At 40.8% G+C, this 20,113-nt stretch overlaps 1 protein-coding gene across 1 annotated transcript; it reads right to left on the bottom strand.

Moving 5' to 3' along the window:
• Positions 1–96: 96 nt before the first annotated feature.
• On the bottom strand, positions 97–19,650 carry LOC106589394 (phosphatidylcholine:ceramide cholinephosphotransferase 1). Its single transcript, XM_014179304.3, has 6 exons — positions 19,505–19,650; positions 17,957–18,793; positions 15,868–15,985; positions 3,074–3,227; positions 2,722–2,888; positions 97–2,592 (listed from the first exon to the last, which is right to left on the bottom strand). The coding sequence occupies exons 2-6, from the start codon at positions 18,565–18,567 to the stop codon at positions 2,401–2,403; spliced, it is 1,242 nt and encodes a 413-aa protein (XP_014034779.1). The 5' UTR covers positions 18,568–18,793; positions 19,505–19,650; the 3' UTR covers positions 97–2,400.
• Between the last annotated feature and the right edge of the window lie 463 nt (positions 19,651–20,113).

The following is a 20,113-nucleotide window of genomic DNA, read 5'->3' as shown; positions in this document are numbered from 1 at the left end:
GGTTGATTACAGAGTGAAATAATATTATACACGTGACCAAACTGAGCAGAGAAAGATCCCTTCTTCAGTACATAAATACAACAATCACAGATTAAGTCGGCTAAATATGATTTATTTCCTATCGGATACATTTTTCCCCATGGTTACACCACAATCAGCTCTTCTAATTGGGTGGTTAACAGGACAGTTCTGAGGTATACATTTCATTTGAGGAGAGGGGCATTTGGGTCAGTCTTCATCAGTAAGCAGAGTCATTGTCATGACCCCTCAATAAAACCTCACTGTGTTATCCTCTCTCTCCATCACACTGACCTACAATTTGGTCAAAGGACAGCACACACAATGCAGCTATTTGGCATAATAGGCAAGAAGTTACATGACATAGAGAGTCTAATATTCCCCTAACAGAGAAAAACATGAGCAATAATCAATGTAATAAATAAATCAATAGAAAATAAGAAATGAGTCAGGATTTCTTTTTTCAAACACGATTGCCTTGGAAAGACACTGACCGGATTCAAAGAATTGCATGATCCTTTGTAATGGAGTCATAATTGTTCAAGTGTGTGTGTGCTATATCGGTGATCAGCATCAGGATCATTCAAGCATCGTCCTATCTGTTCCAGTCTAAATACTGATGTATAACTTTAAAACGGTCATTTAATTCAACATGAATACATTAGTTGTCAAATGTCAGTGTGCAGCGGTTAGGACGGAGTCAGGTGCAGGACACATAACTGAGTAAAAGACGTACTTTACTCGAAAAGAAACAACAATGATTTCCACGCAGGGAAAAACACACCAGCTCACAGAAGTCTTGAACACTAAACAAAGAACAAACACGCACAAAACCATGTGGGAACCAGAGGGTTAAATAGGGAATAAATTATAACGTAATGGGAACCAGGTGTGTACAATCAAGACAGAACAACATAGAAAAAGAAACGTAGATCGGTGACGGCTAGAAAGCCGGTGACGTCGACCGCCGAACGCCACCCGAACAAGGAGAGGCACCAACTTCTGCGGAAGTCGTGACATTAGTGAGGACACTGCTACACTTACTATACAATCATAACAAGAAAGGCACTGAGGAAGATTGTTACTAATTCTTATCTCCTTTTCACTTTTGTCTCCCAACTGTAGAAATCTAAAGCATTAATTTGAAAAATAAATCTGTTATATCAGACTAGTCTCATAGACTAGACGTAACATAGTAAATGTAAATCTGGGACACTGAAATTAGTGGTTACTTAAGGAAAAACGAAAGGAGGGTGGTTGGTCGGGGTGGATGGATGGATGGGCTTTTAACGTGAACATCTAGCATTGCGTGTTTTAGTCTCATCACGGACAACTTTAGCATTCTAGCTAATTAGCAACTTTGCAAGTACTTACTACTTTTTAGCTACTTTGCAATTACTTAGCATGTTAGCTAACCTTTCCCCTAGCCCTTTAACCTAACTCCTAAGCCTATCCCAAACCTTAACCCCTAGCCTAGCTAACGTTAGCCAGCTAGCTAACTGTAGCATTAGCAACCTTGCCACCTAGCTAACGTTATCCACAACTAATTGGAATTCGTAACATATTATACGAATTGAAATTCGTAACATATTGTACGAATTGCAATTTGTAACATATCATAAGAAATGTAATTTGTAGCATATCACACGAATTGTAATTCGTAACATAATACGAAATGGATGACGAACATCCACAAAAGAATGCACACCATATGAAACGAAAGAATGCACACCATATGAAACGTAAGAATGCACACCATATGAAACGTAAAATAGCATACTAAACGGAGTGTCTTGGATTTACATACAGAATAATACGAAATGCTCTGAGACCACGTTGTTTATATACTTAGGAAATGGTTTGCGCTACAAAAAGCGCCTCCTGCATCCTGACAGGTCAGTTCTCAACGCTACAGCACGTCTTTGAACCAAAACTTGGTAAAACATTTGAGCATGAAAGACTAAACATTTGGAACAGCCCAATTGCCATGACAAACATGATTGTTTTGTTCAATTTCAGCAACAGAGTATCTGTAACAATTACAGAGCGAGATATTGGTGTTGACATATATAGTTACATGTCCTATTGTTAACTGAACTAGATCTGGACCTGCCAATGAAAATGCTTGCGATCCACTCACTGGAAACCCTTATAGCTTTCAGATTAGATGATCGACTGTTTTCCAATGTGAAATGTTTTGGCTGAAACGATGCTTGGTCACAGAGCTAGCCAGTTGGACTGGAGTGTGCGTTACAGGAGAACGCAAAAGGGAAATGGAACAGCTACGGAGCTTGACTAATAGGGCATCTTCTTGTGATTAGATATGGCACTTTCAGGAGTGTAGTTAAGAGTCCAACACCATGTCCTTCTAGGGGGGGGGGGTCAATTCCTCCTGTCACAGCACACAGTGTCGATACGGCTGTACTTCCCTTGACTCCACTGGGCCAGTCGCCATGACAGCGGCATCTGGAAGTTCCGAGGGACGATGCCTGTGACATTCTGTTCAAGGTACTGGAAAAATCGGTACCACCACACCCTTGAGAAAAAGTTGCTCTGCGATGATTCCTTTAGCGTCTGTGAAACAAATAAAATGTTCATGAATAACACCATTCAATAATTGTTGCACATACAAGTGATATTAGTCCATTATAGGTTAATTACATTGGTTATTCCACTAGTAAGTGTGACCAAATATAGACTTACTTGCTGGTTGGCCATGGTGTGGTACCACCAGAATAGGCGTGTGGTGATGAAGTAAGCCACCGCCACGTCTATAGAGTAGTGGTCATGAGCCAGGAGAATGCAGAAGAGTCCCACAGCACAGAGCAGCCAGCAGATCCAGTGGTACCACCATAACTTTTTGGAGGAATCTGTGAGAAACATAAAATACCTTTTATTTCATGCGACCAATCAAACATGTTTTTTCAACAGTCAGATATCAGATTTAAATCGTTCTTACAATATACCACCAGGTGTCTCTGTTGCTCCAAAATAAACATTATAGACAGGTTTTTACTAAGAGAGGCCATGCAGTAGTTTTGTGTAGCCTACTTACACTCTTTAATGAAGAGATAGCTGAGTGTCAGCATGACTGTGTGGCCACTGTAAAGGTAGTCCCCACACATGTGGTGGGAGCCAGTGATGGTCAGGCCTCCTCCTGCAATCATCTTCATCACTCGGCTCATTTGGGATGCCCAGTCACCAAACAGCTATAACAGGGAAAAAAACATCACACAAGTGTGTGAAGTTCGTGTGCTCCAGAAAGGCATAAGCACATGAAATCAGACTTATTCAACAACAATACAGTAACATTTGTATCTGTGTAAGGGGCCAAAGGGGAAGTGTTAGCCTACTATTTAGGAGTGTGAACTGAACTAATTCTGTTAAACCTGTTTTGATGATTAGAAGCTGATCATATACGATGAGACTAATTTAAAAGAAGGCCTCCAGTCAGTGACACTGGCCCCTAGCCAAACGGTTTCAACAGTATCGCTAATTATAGTTAGAGTCACAGGAAATTAGAGTTAGACTCACCACTACCATGTTCACTAGGCCTATACTGTATGACTCACACTAACTTTAGGGGGGGAACTCTCATGAGGAACACACACTGATTCACCACTGCTTCGTGATATCACTGAACAGACGTGCTAACGGTCGGGAGCATTGAGATTAGCCACAGTAGGCGAAGTCATCATGTGCAGTCCCCCAAAAAAAATCCAGCCGTTGAGTCTCGAAACCGTTCCAAACGTTGGCTGCAGATATATTGACGTCTTAATGGGAGGGCATACAGTAGATTAGCTTTTACTACAGCATGGCTGAGGCGAAACTGCTGAAGAAATGGGTCTACAGTCATATGGACAAATGCTGTCTACTATCCATTAAAATGTGACCAACTTTGCCACAAACAAAAATAAACCCTCCAAAGAGGCAAACATCGTCTGTTGTCATTTAATGTGAGAACATCTCCAGTTCTTTTTTAACCGACACTAGCTATGTTTCCATTAACTTTTCCAGTGAATTTGTTGTCGACATTTAGAAAGTGGGCACAGAAAATAAATGCGACAATTGCATGCTTCGGTGCATTTCCATTTAACTAGCTTGTGTCGATAAAAATTGCTAGATGTAACAAAAGAAACATAAAAACGAACCTACAGTGTCTAATAAAAATTAAGTGGTTGAAGTGTTTCCATTACCCATTTAGGCAAATTGCGCATTAGGCCTAATAAAATGTCGACAGCCTGAAGCCTATGCCATCCAACCTATTTGTTTCATGCCTCAGGTAGTTTGCGAAAGCCAGCATGGATAGAATGCAATAATTGACTAATATTTGCCATATTCTAATAATTATCATGTGTCAACATGTCGCTACAGTCGTGCCATGGTGAAACTTGCTCTCCTATTGATCTAAAATAATTGGAAGGTGAAACTTGACAGCCAACCAGAAAAGCAAGGTGAAGCCATTCAGGCACTATTGAAAGTCAGGACAATCCTTGTCCTGCAAAAAAACAAACATATTTTGCAAGCAGTAGGCACTTAGAATGATTCTATGGTATATTGACATTCGCACAATTTAGTGTGCATCCCGCCACCTACTGTGTGGGATGTACAAACTACCAAAAAAACAAACAATACATAAACCAAACAACTGTTCCGTTAAAATTAAAAATAGATCTGATCCCTACACAGGCTCAAGAAGAGCCTGGGAGGGTGGGCCATCTTCCGGCGCCAGTACCGCTTGCAAGTCTTCAGATGCAAAATCTTTGAGTCCCCCAAAAAATTCTGCTGGAGCCACAATAATGTCCAGTTTCTTTGACTTCTTTGAGATGTAAAGTTTATAACTGTGGCAATGAAGCCCACAAACCCACCCTTTTCGATTGGCCAATAACTTTGCTCTAAACTTGTTTCTGAACATTTCACCATGTAGCCAACATGACCAAGTGGCGCAGATTACGGTTCAATTTGAGGAGGGCAGTCCTCCCTCAGCTCTTTTTCCCCCATTCACGTCACGGCAGTGGTGGAAAAAGTACCCAACTGTCATACTTGAGAAAAAGTAAAGATACCTTAATAGAAAATGACTCAAGTAAAAGTCAACCAGTAAAATTCTACTTGAGAAAAAGTCTGAAAGTATTTGGTTTAAAATATACTTAGGTATCAAAAGTAAAAGTATAAATCATTTCTAATTCCTTATATTAAGCACAATTTCTTGTTTTTTTTTAATTTACAGGAAAGCCAGGGACACACTCCAAACCTCAGACATCATTTACAAACAAAGCATTTGAGGTTAGTGAGTCCGCCATATCAGAGGCAGTAGGAATGACCAGGGATGTTCTGTTGATAAGTGCGTGAATTTGACTATTTTCCTGCCCTGCTCAGCATTCAAAATGAAACAGGTACTTTTGGGTGTCGAGGAAAATTAATTTTGTAAAAAGTACAATATTTTCTTAAGGAATGGAGTGAAGTAAAACTAGTCAAAAATATAAATAGTAAAGTGAAGTACAGATACTGAAGAAAAAAAAAACTACTTAATCTTAGGGATAGGGAGCAGTATTTTCACGTCCGGATGAAAAACATGCCCAAATTAAACTGCCTGCTACTCGGGCCCAGAAGGTAGGATATGCATATTATTAGTAGATTTGGATAGAAAACACTCTGAAGTTTCTAAAACTGTTTGAATGATGTCTGTGAGTATAACAGAACTCATATGGCAGGCAAGTGGGAAATCTGAGGCTTGTAGTTTTTCAAGTGAATTTCCTTCCAATTTGTAGTGTTAACGGGGTCATGTTGCACTTCCTAAGGCTTCCACTAGATGTCAACAGTCTTTAGAACGTTGTTTCAGGCTTTAACTGTGAGTAGGGAGCCAACAAGAGCTGTTCCAACCAGGTGTCCCAGGATAAGGCATGAGTTCAGTCACGCGCGCAGGCTTGGGAGCGAGCTGACTTCATCTTCATTCCTAAAGAGAACGGAATCGTCCGGTTGGAATTTTATTGAAGATTTATGTTAAAAAACATCCTAAAGATTGATGCTACACATCGTTTGACATGATTCTACAAACTGTAGTATAACTTCTTTGACTTTTCGTCTGGAGTTAGCAAGCGCTCGCCTGGAATAGTGAACCTAACACGCGAGGTATTTGGACATAAAGATGAACTTTATCGAACATTTATTGTTGAACTGGGATTCCTGGGAGTGCATTCTGATGAAGATCAAAGGTAAGTGAATATTTATCATACTATTTCTGAGTTTTCTTGACTCCAAAATGGCGGGTTTCTGTTTGGCTTGTTGTTGTTGTCTGAGCGCCGTACTCAGATTATTGCAAAGTTTGCTTTCGCCGTGAAGCTTTTTCGAAATCTGACACAGCGGTTGCATTAACCTGTTATGGCTAGGGGGCAGTATTTTCACGGCTGGATAAAAAACGTACCCGATTTAATCTGGTTACTACTCCTGCCCAGTAACTAGAATATGCATATAATTATTGGCTTTGGATAGAAAACACTCCAAAGTTTCTAAAACTGTTTGAATGGTGTCTGTGAGTATAACAGAACTCAAATGGCAGGTCAAAACCTGAGAGATTCCTTTACATGAAGTGGCCTGTCTGACCATTTCTTGAACTTCTTTGCCATCTCTATCTTTTACAAAGGATCTCTGCTCTAACGTGACACTTCCTACGTCTTCCATGGGCGCTCAGAGCCCGGGAAAAACCTGAATGTCGTCATCCCAGCCCCAGGCTGAAACACATTATCGCCTTTCTCAAGTGGCCGATCAAAGGAATGTGGGCTTAGGCGCGTGCCCTGGCCGCCCCCGTCTTTGTGATTTTTCCTCTGTTTGCCGAAAAGGAGATTCCCGGTCGGAATATTATCGCTTTTTTACGAGATAAATTGCATAAAAATTGATTTTAAACAGCGGTTGACATGCTTCGAAGTACAGTAATGGAATATTTAGACATTTTTTGTCACGAATTGCGCCATGTGCGCGACCCTGATTTATCATTTCGGATAGTGTCTGGGACGCACGAACAAAACGCCGCTATTCGGATATAACGATGGATTATTTTGGACCAAACCAACATTTGTTATTGAAGTAGCAGTCCTGGGAGTGCATTCTGACGAAGACAACAAAAGGTAATCAAACTTTTATAATAGTAAATCTGATTTTGGTGAAGGCTAAACTTGCCGGGTGTCTAAATAGCTAGCCCGTGATGGCTGGGCTATGTACTTAGAATATTGCAAAATGTGCTTTCACCAAAAAGCTATTTTAAAATCGGACATGTCGAGTGCATAGAGGAGTTCTGTATCTATAATTCTTAAAATAATTGTTATGCTTTTTGTGAACGTTTATCGTGAGTAATTTAGTAAATTGTTAGTAAATTCCCCGGAAGTTTGCGGGGGGTATGCTAGTTCTGAACGTCACATGCTAATGTAAAAAGCTGTTTTTTGATATAAATATGAACTTGATTGAACAAAACATGCATGTATTGTATAACATAATGTCCTAGGTGTGTCATCTGATGAAGATCAAAGGTTAGTGCTGCATTTAGCTGTCTTCTGGGTTTTTGTGACATTATATGCTAGCTTGAAAAATGGGTGTCTGATTATTTCTGGCTTGGTACTCTGCTGACATAATCTAATGTTTTGCTTTCGCTGTAAAGCCTTTTTGAAATCGGACAGTGTGGTTAGATAAAGGAGACTCTTGTCTTTAAAATGCTGTGAAATAGTCATATGTTTGAAAAATTGAAGTTTTTGTATTTTTGAGGAATTTGTAATTCGCGCCACGCCTATCATTGGATATTGGAGCAGGTATTCCGCTAGTGGAACGTCTAGATGTAAGAGGTTAAGGAGGAGTGTATCTATATTTCTGTGTATAACACCTGTATATTTTGTCAAAATGTATGATAAGTATTTCTGTAAATTGATGTGGCTCTCTGCAAAATCACCGGAGGTTTTGGAGGCAAAACACTACTGAACATTACGCGCCAATGTAAACTGAGATTTTTGGATATAAATATAAACTTTATCGAACAAAACATGCATGTATTGTGTAACATGAAGTCCTATGAGTGCCATCTGATGAAGATCAAAGGTTAGTGATTAATTTTAGCTGTATTTCTGGTTTTTGTGACGCCTCTCCTTGCTTGGAAAATGGCTATGTGGTTTTTCTTGTTAGGTGCTGTCCTAACATAATCTAATGCTATGCTTTCGCCGTAAAGCCTTTTTGAAATCGGACACTGTGGTTGGATTAAGGAGAATCTTATCTTTAAAATGGTATATAATACTTGTATGTGTGAGCAATTTGAATTATGAGATTTTTGTTGTTTTGAATTTGGCGCTCTGCTATTTCACTGGCTGTTGTCAAATCGATCCCGCTAACGGGATTCACGTGTTAAGGGGTCTCTAAGAGGTTTTAAGTAGCACTTTAAAGTATTTTTACTTACAGTTGAAGTCGGAAGTTTACATACACCTTAGCCAAATACATTTAACCCCTGGTCGTGCTCCGTCCTGTATGCGGGACGGACATCCAGCGAAAGATCCTATCGCCATTAGCATAACAAAATTATTATATATATTTTTTCAAATATAGGACTATGTTATATCGTTTTATAGATACACCTCTCCTGAATCGAACCACGTTGTCCGATTTCAAAAAGGCTTTACAGCAAAAGCAAAACATTAGATTATGTTAGAGGAGTATATCGTAAAAGTAGCCACATAGCCATTTTCCGACCAACCACATGCATCACAAATAACCAAAAAACAGCTAAATGCAGCACTAACCTTTGACAATCTTCATCAGATGACACTCCTAGGACATCATGTTACACAATACATGCATTCTTTTGTTCGATAAAGTTCATATTTATATATAAAAACAGCATTTTACATCGGCGCGTGACGTTGACTAACCATTTTCCCTCAAATGCATCCGGTGAAACAGCGCTACAATTTACTAAATTACTATTCGAAAACATTTTTAAAGTGTAATATTGTCATTCTAAGATTTATAGATGAATATCTCTTGAAAGCACCTGTAATGCCAGATTTAAAAATAACTTTACTGAGTAATCACACTTTGCGATAAAAGGGGATGCGATACTCAGAAAAATAGGCTACCGTTACAGGTCAGCGCCATCTTGGAACAATCGCATATCAAATCTACTCTTGTATACTATTGTCAATAATCCCTTACCTTTGATTATCTTCATCAGAAAGCACTTCCAGGAATCCCAGGTCCACAACAAATGTATTTTCGTTCGAAAAAGTTAATCCTTTACGTCCCAATAGCTTGTTCTTGTTAGCGCGTTCTGAAGGATGCTCCAAAACTTCCGTCGGCTGCGGGACTCCTCTTTCAATAAAATGCTTTTTTTTTTTTTTTAATTTAGGTTCGTTCAAACATGTCAAACGTTGTATAACATAAATCTTTAGGGCCTTTTTCAACCAGAGCTCCAATAAGATTCAAGGGGGACGATTGCATTGTCTTTCAAAACGTTTCGAAAGGGGAGGGTAGCCAGGGGCGCCGGCGTCATAATGGTGATGGCCCTCCTCATGTGATCACTTTCCACAGCGTCTCACTCAGTCAGTTTTCACAGTAGGAGACTCAAATCACTTTGTAAAGACTGGGGACATCTAGTGGAAGCAATAGGAAGTGCTCAATGAACCATTGCTCACGGTGTGATTTATAGGCAAAGTGATGAAGTTGAGTCCGCAATTCAGAATTCCACATCCTGTTACGATCGGTCTCGGGGTTTTGACTGCCATATGAGTTCTGTTATACTCACAGACACCATTCAAACAGTTTTAGAAACTTGAGGGTGTTTTCTATCCACAAGTATTAATTATATGCATATCCTAGCTTCTGAGTTTGAGTAGGAGGCCGTTTAAAATGGGCACGATTTTTTTTCAAAAATCGCTGTAGCGCCCCCTATCCTAGGCAACCGTCAAGAGGTTAAACTCCGTTTTTCACAATTCTTGACATTTATCAGAGTAGAAATTGCCTGTCTTAGGTCAGTTAGGATCACCACTTTATTTTAAGAATGTGAAATGTCAGAATAATAGTAGAGAGAATTATTTATTTCAGCTTTTATTTATTTCATCACATTCCCAGTGGGTCAGAGGTTTACATACACTCAGTTAGTATTTGATAGCATTGCCTTTATATTGTTTAACTTGGGTCAAACGTATCAGGTAGCCTTCCACAAGCTTCCCACAATAAGTTGGGTGAATTTTGGCCCATTCCTCCTGACAGAGCTGGTGTAACTGAGTCAGGTTTGTAGGCCTCCTTGCTCGCACACGCTATTTCAGTTCTGCCCACACATTTTCTATAGGATTGAGGTCAGGGCTTTGTGATGGCCACTCCAATACCTTGACTTTGTTGTCCTTAAGCCATTTTGCCACAACTTTGGAAGTATGCTTGGGGTTATTGTCCATTTGGAAGACTCATTTGTGACCAAGCTTTAACTTCCTGACTGATGTCGAGATGTTGCTTCAATATACACATAATTTTACTTCCTCATGATGCCCTCTATTTTGTGAAGTGCTCCCTCCTGCAGCAAAGCACCCCCACAACAGGATGCTGCCACCCCCGTGCTTAACGGTTGGGATGGTGTTCTTTGGCTTGCAAGCGTCCCCCTTTTTCCTCCAAGCATAACGATGGTCATTATGGCCAAACAGTTCTATTTTGTTTCATCAGACCAGAGGACATTTCTCCAAAAAGTATGATCTTTGTCCCCATGTGCAGTTGCAAACCGTAGTCTGGCTTTTTTATGGCGGTTTTGGAGAAGTGGCTTCTTCCTTGCTGAGAGGCCTTTCAGGTTATGTCGATTAGAGGTTGACCGATTAATCGGAATGGCCGATTAATTAGGGCCGATTTCACGGTTTCATAACAATCGGTAATCGGCATTTTTGGACACCGATCATGGCGATTACATTTCACTCCACGAGGAGACTGCGTGGCAGGCTGACTACCTGTTACGCGAGTGCAGCAATGAGCCAAGGTATGTTGCTAGCTAGCATTAAACTTATCTTATAAAAAACAATCAATCTTAACATAATCACTAGTTAACTACACATGGTTGATGATATTACTATTTAGCTTGTCCTGCGTTGCATATAATCGATGCGGTGCCTGTTAATTTCTTATCGAATCACAGCCTACTTCGCCAAACGGGTGATGATTTGCACCAATGTGTACCCATGAACATCAATGCCTTTCTTTAAAATCAATACACAAGTATATATTTTTTAACCTGCATATTTAGTTAATATTGCCTGCTAACATGAATTTCTTTTAACTAGGGAAATTGTGTCACTTCTCGTGCATTCTGTGCAAGCAGAGTCAGGGTATATGCAGCAGTTTGGGCCGCCTGGCTCGTTGTGAACTGTGTGAAGAACATTTCTTCCTAACAAAGACCACAATTAATTTGCCAGAATTGTACATAATTTTGACATAACATTGAAGGTTGTGCAACTTAACAGCAATATTTAGACTTAGGGATGCCACCCATTATATAAAATACGGAACGGTTCCGTATTTCACTGAAAGAATAAACGTTTTGTTTTTGAAATGATAGTTTCCAGATTTGACCATATTAATGACCTAAGGCTCGTATTTCTGTGTGTTATTATATTATAATTAAGTCTATGATTTGATAAACCAGTCTGACTGAGCGGTGGTAGGCAGCAGCAGGCTCGTAAGCATTCATTCAAACAGCACTTTCCTGCATTTGCCAGTAGCTCGTCGCTGTGCTTCAAGCATTGAGCTGTTTAAGACTTCAAGCCGATCAACTCCCAAGATTAGGCTGGTGTAACCGATGTGAAATGGCTAGCTAGTTAGCGGGGTGCGCACTAATAGCGTTTCAATAGGTGACGTCACTCGCTCTGAGACCTTGAAGTAGTTGTTCCCCTTGCTCTGCAAAGGCCGTGGAGCGATGGGTAATGATGATTCGAGGGTGGCTGTTGTCGATGTGTGCAGAGGGTCCCTGGTTCGAGCCCAGGTAGGGGCGAGGAGAGGGACGGAAGCTATACTGTTACACTGGCAATACTATAGTGCCTATAAGAACATCCAATAGTCAAAGGTATATGAAATACAAATGGTATAGCGAGGAAATAGTCCTATAATTCCTATAATAACTACAACCTAAAACTTCTTACCTGGGAATATTGAAGACTCATGTTAAAAGGAACCACCAGCTTTCATATGTTCTCATGTTCTGAGCAAGGAACTTAAACGTTAGCTTTTTTACATGGCACATATTGCACTTTTACTTTCTTCTCCAACACTTTGTTTTTGCATTATTTAAACCAAATTGAACATGTTTTATTATTTAATTGAGGTTAAATTGATTTTATTGATGTATTATATCAAGTTAAAATAACTGTTCATTCAGTATTGTTGTAATTGTCATTATTACAAACAAAAAAATTATAATAGAAATTTAAAAAACTGACGATTAATCGATATCGGCTTATTTTGGTCCTCCAATAATCGGTATTGGTATTGAAAAATCATAATCGGTCGACCTCTAATGTCGATATAGGACTCATTTTACTGTGGATAGAGATACTTTTGTACCCGTTTCCTCCAGCATCTTCACAAGGTCCTTTGCTGTTGTTCTGGGATTGATTGTGACATATATGCTTGCTTTGAAAATGGCTATGTGATTATTTTTGGCAGGGTACTCTCCTGACATATTCTAATGTTTTGCTTTCGCTGTAAAGCCTTTTTGAAATCGGACAATGTGCTTAGATTAACGAGAGTCTTGTCTTTAAAATGGTGTATAATAGTCATATGTTTGAGAAATTGAAGTTATAGCATTTTTGAGGTATTTGTATTTCGCGCCACGCTCTACCATTGGATATTGGTGAGGCGTTCGGCTAGCGGAACGTCTGTCCCTAACAGGTTTTAAAGGCACAGTCAACTTAGTGTATGTAAACGTCTGACCCACTGGAATTGTGATACAGTGAATTATAAGTGAAATAATCTGTCTGTAAACAATTGTTGGAAAAATTACTTGTGTCATGCACAAAGTAGATGTCCTAACCGACTTGCCAAAACTATAGTTTGTTAACAAGAAATTTGTGGAGCGGTTGAAAAACGAGTTTTAATGACTCCACCTAAGTGTATGTAAACTTCCGACTTCAACTGTAAGTACTTTATACCACTGCGTCACGGGCCATAGAACGGTCCCATCATAATCGAATCCGCCCTTAGATTGGGGATCCGGTGTGTAACGACCAGTGGAGGTGAGTATAACCAGATATTGGAATATAATGACGTCTGGTATAACTTAGCTAATGACGTTAGATAACGTTATTGCTGGTTATATAGGTAGCTAGGTATCTTTGTGAAAGCAAGTCAGGCTAGCTAACGTTAGGCGGTATAGCGAGGCAGTATAGCTAGATAACTATACTGAAAAAATATATAAACGCAACAATTTCAAAGAATTTTCTGAGTTACAATTCATATACGGAAATCAGTCAATTGAAATATATCCATTAGGTCCGAATCTATGGATTTCACATGACTGGGCAGGGGCTCAGCCATGGTTGGGCTGGGAGGGCATTGGCCCATCCACTTGGGAGACAGGCCGACCCACTGGGGAGCAAGACCCAGCCAATCAGAATTAGGTTTTTCCCTACAAAAGGGCTTTATTACAGACAGAAATTCTCCTGAACACCCCAGTCCAACTAGGGCAAAACAAAATAATGGATGCAGATATGGTAGTAGCCAACTAATATCTGAGTCTGACTAATACAGTGAACTAGAATCAAGAACTGTAATGGCGTTGCCAGCCTTAATCTAATCCAATCTGGAGCTACAGTCAGTCTAATGCATCTGTCAAGCATAACATTAGGGTTTCCATTAGTTACCTTAAATTAGTTAAAGTTAAAAAGTCAAAAATGTATTTAAACAAAAATGTGCTTTTTGGTCTTAATTTAAGGTTAGGCATTAAGTTAGCGGTGTGGTTAAGGGTTAGGGTTTATCACATTTTAAGAAGAAACATTTTAGAAATAGGGGGCCTGTATGACTTTGTAGCTTGACCCGAGTTACTTCCTTGATGACACACACAGCTTCAAAGGTAATGAGAGTTCCGTGAAAAGTAAAAAAAATACCCGGTTTGATAAATACATTTCCCAGCCAAGCAGATACATGTAGTAATCATTTTGGATGCGAATTGGATTATCAAAAAGCTTTGTCCTTTCTTATAACAAAATGCAATTTACCACACCACCTCATAAGATGAGGAAGTACATTGTTTGTAAGGATTGCCTGCTGTAATTGTTTCGGAGAGATCCAGTTTGCAGCCTAACATGCAACATAGAGAAGACCAGCAAGAGGACCCTCAGCATCACGCAGATGTAACAGTGTAGGTTCCAGCCCTCTCTTCGCCCCAACCTGGGCTCGAACCAGGGACCCTTGCACACATCAACAACTGACACCCCACGAAGCATCGTTACCCATCGCGCCACAAAAGCCGCGGCCCTTGCAACGCAAGGGGCAACCCTACTTCAAGTCTCAGAGCGAGTGACGTCACCGATTGAAACGCTATTAGCGCGCACCACCGCTAACTAACTAGCCATTTCACATCGGTTACACAGACATGCCCTCTCTGTGAGCATTCCTATAAATGGAACAGGGAGGACACTTGAATCAGGTTGGTGACATTTGACCTAGTCAAAGGTCAAAACAGTTTTGAGTTTTGTCCCAATTCACCTTCATAACCTAGCCTGGTCTAACCAGCCTGATCGCTGCATTAACAATTCTATTTCCACTTCACATATCATGATATCTGAAGTGAAATCGAAAGGTGAATTCAGCGATCAGGTTGGTTGCACCATGCTAACCATAACCACAATTGATAACGTACTCAGTGCTCTGTGTGTGTGTGTGTGTGTGTGTGTGTGACCAGTGTCTTTGATGAGGGGCCAGGAGCTGACCTACGCTGTCATGGGCCAGGAGCTGATCTACGCTGTCATGGGCCAGGAGCTGATCTACGCTGTCATGGGCCAGGAGCTGATCTACGCTGTCATGGGCCAGGAGCTGATCTACGCTGTCATGGGCCAGGAGCTGATCTACGCTGTCATGGGCCAGGAGCTGATCTACGCTGTCATGGGCCAGGAGCTGATCTACGCTGTCATGCCCAGAATTAGGTAAGTTTAGTCTGACCTGTTCAAACTTCAACATAATATCTGTTTGTTTGTCAGATATCACCTAGGAAAAACCCTGAGTATTCTGTACCAGGATCAGAGAACTCCTGTTGTATACAGGACACCACACAGGAAGGTATGACCACTCTGACATGTTTGCCAAGGTAGCCCCATTACCACCAGACAAAATGTCAATAGGCACAGTATCTGTATCAGCTGGGAATGACAATGAAAGGTGCACATTGATATATATATTAGCAAAACACTGCTTCTATGGTATTACTACATTTGAAAGTTATCAAAACACTTAGTTTAGAACATCTACATAAATTCAGCACCTCACCATACATCTACCTGTAGTTACTGAACTCAAACTGCAGGAGATTGGTTTGTTGTGATTGAGTGGGGGAAAACGGATACGGGCAAGGTTCTGACATATGGGTGTGTCTTGGTGGTGGCAAGGACACACCCAAGACACACCCACATTAAACCACATCCTCAACCCAACACGCGTTTGGCTTCTGTCATCTCTGCAAGCATTTCCTGAGGAGCAAGCCAAAGAATTGAGGCCAAATCAACGGGTGCAGTTCCTCTCTCTAAGACATAAGGCTACTACACAGTCCTGTAACTTAGTATGCTATGTTTTTGCATAATGGAATAACGCAACAAATAGGGCATATTTCTGAACCCAGGGAGAGGTGGTAAGTACCTTAGGAGAGCACTTGAAATGCATCCCTGGCACGGGGAGTGTGGTGATGTACATGGTGATACACCTGTAGAGGTAGAGTGTGCCAATGATGAAGAAGAACCGCCGACCAACGATGGACCTGAGGATGAGAAAGTTGTACATAAAGAATCAAGACCTGCTGGAGTGCTTAACCAGCACACTACTAGGGCTGTTGCGTTGACCGTATTACCGCCACACCGGCAGTCAAGAGTCATGACCGCAGTAAAATTCCACATGACCATTGAGTCATGGCAATATCCTATTATGCTCTCTGGACATGCGTTGGTAGTACCCAAATGTAATTCAGTGCTCTATTGTCCCTCTAACCACTCTGAAATCAATGGGAAGGCAATCAAAAATCGCATCAAACACTTATAATAAAAACAGTACCGTGATTTTAAAACTCACCTCACTATGATCGATCAATTTGAAGAAGTTCAACAACAGGTTGGAACTGAGTGGAAAACATGGTGGTTGTGTATGTTGTTTTAAAGTCTAACACAACTAAATGGACGACGCATTCGAAGGTGAATGCTTATGAAGGTAGAACTTGTGAATATGCATAGGCCTATATGAGCCCAAGCCCGAAAAAAACGTGAATAATTCAAATTAGGATTGTGCCATTATACAATACATAGCCTAATATCCTACTGCATACTTAAGATGTCTTTGGTACATAATTGGTCTAGCCTATACTCCAAAATTAAACAAATTCGAGTAATCTTTTTTGAGTGTGGACTGTATTATTATGCATACTGGATGGACTGGTTACCTTATGGTACACTCCAAAAGTTCTATCCATAAGTCTGGGAGAGAACATATAGGCCTAGGCGATGCTGTTGGTTAATTGATTATGTAGGGCGGCTTACAGAGTTAGCCTACAATTATAGTGAATTTGTATTTGATTTTGAATAGCCTAGTAATAGGCTGCTGACATTACCTTTAGCTACAGAATCTCACCACCATGCATTTCCATCTCCTTTCTCAAGCGCACAGAGAGAGGGGCTGTCAACAGTTGAATTAAATGTTTCGTTTTTACCACTAAAAAGAGGAGGATCCCAGCTGCTACTATATTTATTTCTCAGCTGCTAATATTAAGCACATTCTCCATGCTCCCCTATAAAACCAGAGTAGCCTACCCGGCATGATTGAAAAAGGAACTGCGGGAAAGCTGCCTCCATTCGCTATTCGAGTGCATACGGATGATATGTCTTTTTTCCCCTGACCCTAAATCAAAACTAATTTTTCATATTAGTAAAGACAAGATTAAATTGAGAATAGTCTGATGGGTGAAAATATAATCACTTGATGAGAGAACTGCGTGTGCATCATCAATAGCCTAAAGTCACATTACGCAGCCCATATACGTATGATTTCTAAGACATTTTAAGGTTGGTCTCATTCACAAGTTGCCAAATAACTCAAAATCTAGCATATAGGACCTGTTTCAAATAATCACTTATTCGCTCAACATAGCAACTTCATATGTGCACTCGCTCTGGAACGGGAGAAATATCCTTTCCATTTTATTCAGCTAAGTTCAAATATATTCTTCTTACTATAAAATCATATCATGTAAAATAATGGCACGGGACTTATAAGCATATCTTGTCTGCTAAATGAACTAGCTTAAAGCCTATGGCTTGGCGCATAGCCAGATAACATAGAGTAGGCCAACTCATATTCTGTTTTTCTGGAGAGAAACAAGTCTTCATATCAACTTTCTTTAGACCTGCCTAAAATAAATAATGGATTTATTGTGATGGTGTATATCAAATTGATTTATTAAACTTTTTATAAATGTAGATGTTCCAAAGGCGCACTTGTATGAGGCTTGTAGGACCTATGCGTGGATGCCTGGAGATGCTAAACGAGTTGATGTTAATTAACAGGTAATTACTATGAGACCGGCAGTCATTTGCATGACAATAACCCGTCTGACAAAATGTAATGACCGCCACAGCCTTAAACATTACAGAACATCCTTTAACATGGAGTGGATCATTCAATAAGTTATGGATTTTATAATTCAAGTCGTTATGAATTACTGTAGCATATCTTGGTCATTTACCTATATTTTAACAGTGCCCACTGTAGAAGCCACAGGACGACCAGTATCATGCCGTTGATTTCGCATATAGAAAAAGCCCAGTCTACTCGCCCGAAAAAGTCAAAGAACTTGTCTGGCAGGGGTGGAGTGGCCTCCTTGGCAGGCACACGTTCGTGGACCACGGAGATCATAATGGTGGTGAAGATGAAGCAGATCATGGCGTAGACAAAAGCCACGCCCGTCTTCCCCCACTCCTCAGGAAACGGAGAGCGGGTGATCTCAGGCATGGGGATCTGGATCCGCTCCTTGTGGAACTCATTGACCACACCGTTCCTCTTGGGCTTGTTCCCATTAACCTCACTGTTGACGGCCAAGATGGTGTGTCCGTTGGCATGCCCGTTTTTATGTGTTTCAATGTGGTGGTCTATCCTGAGAGTCTCCATCTTGTCCAGGAGCTGTCTGCCTCCGTCCAAGGTGACAAGGGCCAGAGGAGCAGTCTGGAAGTCCGCTTTAGAGAGCTGCAGGAGGCCCTTGCCGTTCAGGTGGCGTAAGGCCTCTGAGTATTCCTGCATTCCCACATCAGTCAGCCACAGGAGCACGTCCTTCGTTGACCAATGGACCACTTTCTTCATGTCAGACCCTGTGCCGTATGCGTTGCAAAAAGAGGGAGAAACAATGGAGGGAGAGTCCAGAGGTGTTCACGACTAACAAATCCTGAGCCCTCCTGAAGTCACACATCATGTGGTAAGCACATTGGGTGCTGCCGACAAATGGAGTATCCAGTCAGGTTTTTCTAGAGGTTAATCCATCCCACGGTGGGATTGAATTTTCAGCTGTTCGATGCAGTGGCTTTTTGTACTAAAATGGGAGAAAAATAAAAAACATTTGAATAAATATTCAAAATAAATTTGCATCACTTTGACATATTAGGCTTTATGTTCCCCTCAAACAATCAAGTCTATCCTAGACTGTATGTAATCTATTAAATAGTGTGATGACTCAAAGAAGAAAATAATTGTAACTATACAAAATGTATAGTATTATAATATTCTTACATAAAAAAACGTTTATAATGGTAAAAGTAAAATATTCATAATGAGCGGACTAAAATTCGTCACCCATTCAACATATTTCGAAATGTATGCACACACACAGGACCACAGAAAGTTGACACTTATACACGTGCTCTCGTTCAGGAGGGCATGAGACTTCTATGTGGGAAGACAAAGCCACAATTATCCGTTAAAATACCCGTTAAAAGGGCATTCAGGTGAGGAAGTAGCCCACAGCCACGTACAACAGTTATTTCATAAACACACCGCGTCAAAGCCACAGTTATCCGTTAAAATACCCGTTAATATAGGGCATTCAGGTGAGGAAGTAGCCCACAGCTACGTACAACAGTTATTTCATAAACACACAGCGTCAACGACTAACTACTTCAACCATGTCTGATATTGTTCTTGTATCAATACAGTATAGCAGAGAAAGCAAATTCCGTTATGAGAGTCAAATACGTTTAAAATGTTTCACGCTCTGTGGCATAATTTTAAACAAATAACATTTTACCTTGTTGCTACTGTGTCTATGTTGCCGAATGAGCCCCGATACGAAAATAGTTACGCTACACTATTCCTCGTAAGAAAATTGAGACAACTTTATGTTGAGCGCGGGAGAGGTAACTTCCATGCAAGCCATTCGAAGAACTCGGGAGGGTATGCTTACAGGGTGTGGCAACTGTATTTACAAATCGGCCTTTGGGGGGGGGGGGGGGGGGGGGGGGGTTCTCTCTATCACCTCATATGCTTTACATTGGCGCCACTTCTTCAGATAAAATAAATGCGTCTTCTGACTTAATTCTAGGTAATGCTACCCGGAATCCTTGGGACGTCCCCAATTTAAGAGGGGGCTTCCGAGTGGCGCAGCGGTCTAAGGCACTGAATCTCAGTGCACGAGGCGTCACTACAGAACCTGATTGAGAGTCCCATAGGGGGGCCGCACAATTGGCCCAGCGTCATCCGGTTTAGGGTTTGGCCGGGGTAGGCCGTTATTGATATAAGAATTCGTTTTTAACTGACTTGCCTAATTAGATTAAGGTTAGGTTTAGGGTAAACTAAAATTGTCCCCGACGCGAGTCGAGCATATCTAGCTCCAACCAGGCGTGCCCTGAGAACAGTC

The sequence above is a fragment of the Salmo salar genome, chromosome 28 (assembly GCF_965601325.2).
Source record: "Salmo salar chromosome 28, fSalSal1, whole genome shotgun sequence".
NCBI classification, from domain to species: Eukaryota; Metazoa; Chordata; class Actinopteri; order Salmoniformes; family Salmonidae; genus Salmo; species Salmo salar.
Note: the sequence above shows the minus strand (reverse complement) of the source record. Positions and strands in the feature narration are given on the sequence as shown.